At 28.6% G+C, this 10,206-nt stretch overlaps 1 protein-coding gene across 1 annotated transcript; it reads left to right on the top strand.

Annotated features, from left to right (window-relative positions):
* Window positions 1-5,943: 5,943 nt before the first annotated feature.
* Window positions 5,944-8,430, top strand: LOC102591668 (ankyrin repeat-containing protein At2g01680-like). The gene is made up of 3 exons (XM_015308981.1): window positions 5,944-5,949; window positions 6,910-7,551; window positions 7,625-8,430. Exons 1-3 carry the CDS (start codon window positions 5,944-5,946, stop codon window positions 8,393-8,395), a joined length of 1,419 nt encoding a protein of 472 aa, XP_015164467.1. The 3' UTR covers window positions 8,396-8,430.
* Window positions 8,431-10,206: the final 1,776 nt, after the last annotated feature.

Below are 10,206 nucleotides of genomic sequence, written 5' to 3'. Positions count from 1 at the left end.
TTTTTTTTCAAATTATTCTCATTCTGTCTACTAAACTGGCATGAAACATGAATAATATTGGTATGAAAGCTGATTTAATATACGATTTATGAATATGGTATGAAATGTGTTTTAACATTTGTATGAAATTGATTTATTGTTGGTATGAAAGCTGACTTAAGTTGTGTATTATTTTTATAAAAAAATGGTATGATATCAGTGGTACAATTATGTGAAATGACTGTAGTTTGTTAAATCACCCTTCTTTTTTTTTTTGTATAAATTATGACTAATGTTGGTATGAAATTGGTATTTTCTTATAATACCTATTTTTTATAATAAGAAGGTTTCTTTTTCAATTTCTCTAACTAGGTTGATGGCAATGCGGAAAAACAAAGAACGATGATGGCGCGATCAGTGAGAGTGAAGCAACAGGGACTGTTGCTAGCAAATTTGATGGATCCCGCATAGCAAAAGAACATGCTCAAGATACCAGCAATTATCCTACACCAAGACTACGGAGATCAAATTTGAGATAGTTGATTACAACTTAGACTCTTTAGTATTTCATGTCTTTTTAACTTTTTAACGATAAATATTTGTTTTTGATAAAATTTTAAGTATTGAATGATATAGATTATGCACTGTTTTCTTCAAGTCAGTTATCAACTACATATGAATTACAGATTGACTCTCATAATTTCAGGATTCTAGTTATATACAGACTACATATCAATTGGATACAAATTTCTGGATATCAGTTATATACAAACTACATAACAATTGGATACATAAACAGTTTAGTTTTGATATTTAATTGGAGATCAAAATGAACACCATATAATTGGTATCCAAACTGTATATAGTTGACATCCAATTATTCATACCAACATTTATTCAACCTGAAGGATCCCATCTACCATCATGTTTAATTAATATAGATAAACAGTCGTCCATCACAACAAAATCAAGATTTTTCAAACAAAAAAAACTTGATTTACTCGTCAGTGACAACAATTCTGGAAATTTTTTTGAAGAGAGAGTAACGTAGAAGCAAATGGATAAAATCAGACTTTTTAATTAATTTTAACAAATTAGAGTGAATTAAGGAAACTAAATATTCCTAATTAGTTTGAATCTCCTAAATTTATGCTAATTAATAATTATCATCAATCAATTCAAATTTTATTAATACACTTATTTCCGTTTTTTACTTTTTTTCTTCAAAATCGATTTATTTTCCTTTTTTATCTTTTATTTTTTTTCAAAATCGATTTTTTATTCTTTTTATTTTTTTCAAAATAGATTTTTACAATTAATTAAAAAAATCTTTTTTTTATTTAATAAAAATGTTACAATCTGAAATTTTTTATTGTTACAACTTGAAAGTTTTATTCTACTGCTATAACTAGAAAATATTAGTCTAATAAATGACATATATGAAATTTTCACTTAATTTTATTATATATTAATATAATTTATATAATTAAAATTGTTATTATATATTTTTTATTATTATTTGTTTGAGAGTATTTTTTACCAATAAATTCATAAATTCTCATAATCTTTTCACTCATTATTTGATATATTTGTTTTAACTTCCAATTTTAAATTTTATCCTTTTATATAGGAACTAAGTTATAAATATTGATAACATAATGATTTTTTTTCAATCTTTTCTTGAACTACATGAACACACAAATATTCATGCACAAGTTTCCTTTTCGTTTTAATTTAATATATTATATGAAAATTTTATAATTTGTTTTAGATATTCACCAATGAGTGCTACTTAATGGAATGAATTATATCATTTAAATTGATCAGAAATTTGGATATTTTTGTTACTATCCATGCTCAAAACTTCAACTATTAAGTTATGTTCATTTCTTTTTCTTATTTGTGATGATAGCGAAATTAAAATTTCAATGTGAGTTTTGAAGCTTAACATCGATAATCCATCCCTTTTATTTTTTTTACTCTTCTTCCTTTTTTTTTTTTTTTTTTTGTGTGTGTGAAATTTGATAATTTTTTGTCTTAAATGATTAATCTATTGTGTAGAAAATCGATTTTCTTGTTAGTGTATAAATTTTATAAAATAAATTTAAGGACCTTTTAATATAATTTTGCCTTAGGCCACGAAATCTGTTGAGCCGCCCCTGACGTGTGACCATTTAGTTATTACCAAAATTATAAATAGTAGGTAGAATAATATACAAAATTGTTATACATGTTTCCACATGTGTTATTGCTAACCATTAGTGTATTTGATCTGGCTTTGCATACTAAAGAAATTTTATTACAAATATAAAGACTACACATAGATTTGATAGAAGTCGTATGCTTATGTATGCTGTTGAGAGTTGGAGTTTATTATTTGTGATGGGGTGTTCTTGAAAATTTCACACATAAAAGATAGTATGAGATTTTTAGAAACTTTATTTTATGTTTTGAATGGATTAAAGAAAAAATTGAAGAAGAGATTTTGGTAAATAGAGAGACTCTTTAGGACAAAAGAGAATTTTATGACTGATTTTACTATGTTTGCTCTACACTCAATACATGATTAAATATGGATTGAGTATCTGATAGTCTAGTATCGCGATTTTAATAATAATCATTTTAGATTTGAGAGAAATATCGTATACGTTTGAACTGTATATATAAGTGTTGTGCATTTGGAAATTCAAACATTTTTTCGCAACACAGGCATAAACTATGTATTTAATTGGTAGTCGCGAGTGTCTTTGCAACCTTTTTTTTTGCATTTGCATGACAATTTCAATAAAAAATGGTCTAAATTCTAGTGGAAGAAGTCTAAAGTTAATGGGTTTTGATGACTTTATGTATGGTGAAAGTTCCTTTCGCCTTTCCAAACAAATATTGTATTGTACATATTTCCAACTATCGGTGTATATAGACCAGGTTGGTTTGCATTTTTCAATTATTAAATTAAAAATTATTAATGTTGAGTTCTTAATTTATAAACTAAATCAAATCAAATCAAACTAATAAAATATGTGTTCTTTAACCTCGAATTTTTTGAATTTCTCGGTTTTTCAAGTTTTTTGATAAAGTATTTATACAAACATTTAAGTAATTAACTTGTGCTTCAAATATTTCTCTAGTCATACTAAAATGCAACTATCTAAGGTATTTCTTAAGAAAATATAACTATATGAGTGATGACACTAACATATTCAACAAAAAAATAATACGTAATGAAATCGGATAAAACAAATATTGCAAATAAATAAGTCATAGTGAAAATGATTATTATTTAAAAGTACTAAATCATGCTAAAATAAATCTTTAATTATATGTCTAAGCATTAAAGAATAACTAAAATTATATTATGTATTTTAATTATCTAAACCAATGTAAGATTAAAGAACCAAATGTTCAACATTATTGTCATTCTTAGAGTTGAATTAATTTTTTGTTAGCATTAGTATTGATTTGGTTTTGATTTGAGCTTTATTAAAGTTACTAATATCTATAACTTTTATTGTACCATTCAAAAGTCTAAGTTAAGCTTGAAATAATATGTTGAAAGATAAAAACTATATATGAAAAAATATAAGAAATATTTATAAATTATATCAAAGTAAAAAAATATTGTTGTCAAAGAAAAATATTATTTTGATTTCTTGAACTCTACATTTATAAAAATAAAAGGAGTTAATATTAAAAATTCACTCAACTACATTCATCATTAAAATAAATTTTAGATAACAAATAACATATATATTTTTTATTTCATGTAATTATGAACTCTATAAATAAATAAAATAATAGAATATATTTATTATTGTATCCGTCCCACCCACAAATTAGATTCTCAAAAGACTAATTTTTAATTAAGCATAAAATTGCAGAATGTTATTCGGAAATTACCAAAAGATCGATACAACGCTGCATTTTCAACTTGACAGCATGCTTTAACATCATTATTTGGTAATGATTATTATATTAATATTTTGTAGAAATAATTTAGCAGAAAGTATTAATTTGAGTAAACAACGACTTGCTTTCTACCCAGAATTTAGGCAAACTTAATTAGTAATTTAGTAGAAAGTACTAATCTGAGTAAAGAATGACTTGCTTTCTACTTGGAATTAGTCTTTAGACAAACTTAATTAGTAATTTAGTCGAAAGTACTAATATGAGTAAAGAATGACTTGCTTTCTACTTGGAATTAGTCTTTAGACAAACTTAATTAGTGGTGGGTTAGGTATAGTAATATATATTTCTATAGTATACTACTATTATTTATTTGTTTGGTTTATGATTATATGATATAAACAATATTTTATTTTGTCATGTTAAATTTATTTTAATAATAAATGTTGTTGAGTGATATTTGAAGATAAAACTTTTAAACTGAGTGATTTTTGAAGATAGAAACTTTAAATTGAGTGATTTTATTGATACAAAATAAAATTCAATGACTTTACTAAATACTTTCTCCTAGTTTAATGACCTTTTAAAATATTGACTCGAGTAAAAGCAGTAAAATATAATAATAAACTAGCCTAGAAATTAGAATATCTCTGTAAAATATATCTTAACAAACTACTAATTACTAATAAGAAAAAACTAGCTAACCAACTATTAACTAGAATTTATTCAAAAACTAAAACAGTAAAGTTCAAAACCATAATTCTAACCTTGTGCTCTCTTGTTCATTGTCATTTTTATAATTTTAGAGCTCCTTCATCAATTGGCTTGATGATGATATTACCAAATGAATGCCGATTAATGCCAACGACGCCATTAGTTATCTGCTTATCTTTCACGTTGAGGCAAATCATGATTTATATCCGATGAATTCAAATTTTGAGATTTTTATCGAAACTTTTACGGTTACTTATAAAATTATGTATTAAGAATCTTATAATTTTGGCATTTTAGTAACTTTTCTCATGCATATCTGTACTCCATGGACGGAGCTAGAATGTAGAGTCCGAAGCTAAAATGACCATTTTTTCCCTTCAAAATGGATAAAGGGCCACCATTTAAAAAAAAAATCAAAACAGATAATTTGCTCCTGAGGGAGCGAAATCCGGGTTTTAACCGTCGTTAACGAGACATTTTCTTTCTTTCTCGCTGATTGATGTTAATTTTTTTTTTTTTTAAAAAAAAAAATCGCTGCAAGAGCAGCGAGTTCCATAAAAACGAGTTTATTGTTTTTTTTTTTTTTAAAAAAAAAACATAAATCGCATAGCAGGGTTTTTCAAAACTTAATTTTAAAACTAATAACCTATAGACAATTTTGTTTTTTTTTTCCCTATGTTGATTAGGATGAAAAAATACCAAAATTTCCAAATTTTACGCTGCTCCATTTTTTTTTTCCTTATCAAGGTATCAACAAAATATGTAATGGAAGTTACATTGGGATATAATACTACTCCTTCCGTTTAAAAAAGAATGACCTCATTTCTTTTTTAGTCTGTTTAAAAAAGAATTGCCTCTTTCTTTTTTTGATAACATTTTAATTTCAACTTTCCACGTGACATGTTTAAGGTCACAGTATTAAAGATCAATTTTGTACATTTGACATAACTTTAATTTAGGATCACAAGATTCGAAAGTGTTCTTTATTTTCTTAAACTCTATGCCAAGTCAAACTATGTCATTCTTTTTGAAACAGAGGGAGTAATTAATAGTACATCTCATTTGCTACCAACTCTTAATAAATCCAAGTGGGAATTAATAGTTCCAAATTTACAATTAATTAAATTGATCTACTTTAATTTGATTTTCAAAATTAATCAATTTAATTCTTGAAAAGCAAACATGATCACTTTATGTGATAATGCTTTTTGGATCCTTATAATTGATTAAAGTTGTGTGCAAAGGCATTTGCTATTAAAAATTCACTGCAGTTGTAGCGATAAATTGTTGTTGGAACTCGTTGCTACAGCAGCAATTTTGTTATTTTTTTTTTATTGGATGCTGTTAATGGCTGTTAAAACCACAAAGGATCTCGCTTCCAAGAGCAAAATTGAATGGCCCTTTATATATTTTGGAAGAAAAAATGGTCTTTTTGGCTCCGGACTCTAGAATACATGTTATGAATTTAGTCGAACTTACTAGCTTTGCTCCAAACCCTATAAGTGTCTTAAGAAATTCATTCAATATGTATAAGTTACTAAGAACTACAATCTCGAACTCATAAACTTAAAACAGATTCGACCGAACTTACTAGTTTTAAGAAATTCTTTCAATATGTATAAATTATTCGACGACCAGAACCGCACGCTCATTGACTTCAAATTTTTTGCTTCTTTTTATTTGAACCCAATTAATTTAACGAAAAAGGGTCAAATATACCCATGTACTATTAGAAGTATTTTAAATATATTCCTCGTTATACTTTTGAGCTAAATATACTCCTCTCATTACACTTTTGGGCTAACTAACAAACGTGTCCCTCGTTTATTATAAGGGTAAATATGTGCCAAAAGTATAACAAGAGGGGTATTTTTAGCCCAACAGTATAATGAGAGTTATATTTCCAATACTACATAGATATATTTGACCCTTTTCCGTTAATTTAAGGTGGATAGTAGTCCTGAAAAAAGGGAAGATACAATATGGGGAATAAAACAACATAGAAAGACCAGGATTTTCTATATTGTTACTGAGTTTTTGTGTGAAAGAAACTTTATTTTTTTTGTACAGAGTTAGAAATACGAAAGGCAAGTGAGAAATATTACACCAACAACATAGCAAGTGAAATTTCATAAGTGGGGTCTAAAGCGTTACTTTTAGCTTGTGGTAGTAGAGAAGTTGTCTGAGGGTATCACATTTGAAAGCAGAATGAAAAAGGAAATAGAGAAGAAAAGAAGAGGAAGCAAATAGTGTAGTACACACAAGATATGTAAGTCAACAAAGTCCACTCTTTTCTCTTTTCTTATATACTAGAAAAGAGATGGATTTTTAGAATTCAGAGGTGAAACATCTAAAAGAGTTCATTATTCTTTGGTAGAACTAATGGATAGAAGGCTGTGGGAGGCTGCTCAAAAAGGAGATGTTCATCACTTTCAAAGCTTGATCAAAGAAGATCCTCTTTTGCTCAGGGAAGTTTCATTAGCAGGTAGTGAAACTCCTCTGCATATTGCTTGTTCGGGTGGCCATCTTGAGTTCACCAAAGAGATCATTCATCTGAGGCCAGAATTTGCAAGAAAACTAAACCAGGATGGTTTCAGCCCTTTGCATATTGCCTCAGCAAATGAGGATATAGAGATTGTGAAGGAGCTCTTGAACGTTGACCGTAATCTATGCCTTATCAAGGGGAAGGACAGAAGAATTCCCCTTCACTATGCAGTAATCAACGGCAGAGAAAATGTCATGAAGGAGCTTCTTGTGGTTTCTCCAGACTCAACAGACGAAGTGACTGCTCGTGGCGAGACTTGCCTTCATTTAGCTGTCAAGAATCATCAGTTTGAAGCATTTAAATTTTTACTTGACAACCTCAAGGATTTAAACAAGTATGGTCTTTTAAACAAGAAGGATATCCAAGGAAACACTGTTTTGCATCTTGCTGTGTCAACTAAGCAATACGAGGCAAGTATATTTTCATTATATATATATGCCTCATCTTTTGATCTTGATTTTTAACTTTCAATGATTCATTCAGGTTGTTAATATGTTGCTGGATGAGAATGTTGTTTGTAAGGGCACAATTGAGATGAATTCTTTGAACAAGAAAGGCCTTACACCTTTGGAGGTACTATTAGAGGAATGTGGAGATAGAGATATTGAGGAAATTCTAAGAGCATCTGGTGCTTTATCTGCTGAAAACTTGCAAGTTTTGGTTGTTCCAGTTCAAGATCCATCAAATGAACAATCCAGCAGAGAGCAAAGAAGGGACCAGCGTCGATCTAATTTTAATAAGTATTTCTTCGGGTTCAATAAAACCAGAGATTGTCCAGGAAAAGTAAGCGACACTATTCTTGTGATAGCCATTCTAATTGCAACAGCAACTTTTCAAGCAGGTTTCAATCCACCAGGAGGCTTATGGCAGGACACTTACTGGCCTGACGACAATAACAACAGTACTAGTTATGATGGCATAGTAGTAGTGCCCCTGCGGCATTTCGCAGGACAGTCAGTGATGGCTACCAGCAATCCTGTTTTCTATGGCTTCTTCTTGGTTTTCAACTCCCTCGGATTTTTTGTATCCTTCTACATGATATGTTTTCTTACAATAGGATTTCCTTTTCAATTAGAACTGCATATCTCACTTTCGGCCTTGGGGGTAACCTATTTTATTGTGATAGTTACCACATTACCTTTCTGTGGAATTTTTTTCTTCTTTTTTATCTTTTTCTTAGTCTTTTTAGCACCGTATCCCTTCATTTCAGGGGCGTTGAGAAACTATTGCAAGAAACCTAGAATCTTGTCATGATTTATAAACTAGACAGCTACTTGAACAGCATCTTCCTGTATTTTCTTCTTCTTTAATTTTGAGGTTCAATCAGGATGTACTGAGATTCTAAATAAAAAATTACTTGTGAGATTTATTACAATCACTTTTACTTATCGCCTTTAAATGGTCTTATATGAAAATAGGTTGACATGTTGTTTTCTTGACACTTCCATACTATTTTACTATTAAACAAACTCTCAAATGAAAATCAACCTCGTCATTCGTCAAGCCTGAATTCAGGCACTGAGCATTATTGTGTATTATCATTAACTTTGAATTTGCTAACCACCATGAATATTAGGATTACCTCAATACAAGTATTAGCTGCAATTGTCAATTGTTTCTCAAAGAACCGTCCAAAGGTGATCAACAAAGTGAGGGGAAGTTACGGGAGACTCACCAAAACTCTAGAGTAAAAAAATATTAAGGGTCGTAATTGGAATTGGTATAATTACTAGAGTAATAATTACCAGTCTAGTAATTACACAACTTAGTAATTACAATGATCTGTTTGTTTGCCACACAAGTGTATTGTTTGGTTACACAAGTGTAATCATAAGGTTATATTGAATTTTAAAAATAAAAATTAATTATCTAAAATTAAAAAAATTATATTAGACGAATAAAATGCTTTATAAATGATGTTAAATTTAATATTTAAGATATATATTGTCTTTTAAAAATATATTAATTAATAAACACATGTTCTTAACTAATATTATAAAAAAGTTGATTTATATTTTTCAAATTAGTATATTTTAATCAAATTAATCATAAAAACTAAAAGTACACTTTCTTTGAACATTCATGAATTGCATGTTTGAAAAAAAGATTATTTTTATAAATATAGTGTCATAAAATTACAAAAACATTGGACAAAAAGATAATCTATCAAGTCTAACTAAAATATCGACTCATTACTCCTAAAACAAATGAAATAGAAAATATAACATAAGTTCTAAATTCAAAACAAAAAAATTAACATAATACTCTTATGTCAAATTTCAACATAACATACAAAAATATGATTTAAAAGAAAAGAAAAATGTAAATACATAATCTTATGCAATGATAAATTTACGTTAATTTAAAAATTAGAATACTAACAAAATTATACTAATGAAAAAGAAGAAGATAATACGAAAAATTGTATAGAATCACATGAAGTAAAGGTTGAGAATGAGAAGGAAATGAAATATAAATAATATAAAATAAAAATAAAAGGAAGAAATAAAAAAAGTAATTGGCTGTAATTACACCATGTAAATTACCCGCAATTCACGTACAGTCTCCCCTTATGAATTGGAGAGTATAATTATCTCTATCAATTACACCCAATTACCTGCTGATCAAGTAATTACATAGCCAATCAAACATACCATGGTTATTATACTCAATTACACCAAATTCAATTAGCAGATTGTCTTTCCAAGGAGGTCCTAAGTGGTTTCTTCCCCTTACTAAGTCTGTGTGGAGGAAGTAACTCGGTTGTCGTCACGACCCGATTTCTCGAGTCATGATGTCACCTACTATACCCTACCAGTAGGTAAGCCAACCCGTAACCCAGAACATCAAGCAATGAGCGAAAGGGCAGAAACTAGCGAAAATAATAATCTAAACAAGAATAACAAGGCGGAAGCAACCCAAAATAAATATATACAGAAATCCCTCCCAGAACCTGGAAGTCACCAGTACAAAACTATCTAATAAAGAGTACAAGTCCCAAAAGTGGACCACAACAGAGCGTGTCTCAAAGGCAACAAGACTAGCTAAAACAAAAGAAGGAGACA

Source organism: Solanum tuberosum, unplaced genomic scaffold (genome assembly GCF_000226075.1).
Source record: "Solanum tuberosum cultivar DM 1-3 516 R44 unplaced genomic scaffold, SolTub_3.0 scf00095, whole genome shotgun sequence".
Lineage (NCBI taxonomy): Eukaryota > Viridiplantae > Streptophyta > Magnoliopsida > Solanales > Solanaceae > Solanum > Solanum tuberosum.
The sequence above is the reverse complement of the archived record's forward strand: the minus strand, read 5'-3'. Positions and strand labels throughout refer to the sequence as shown.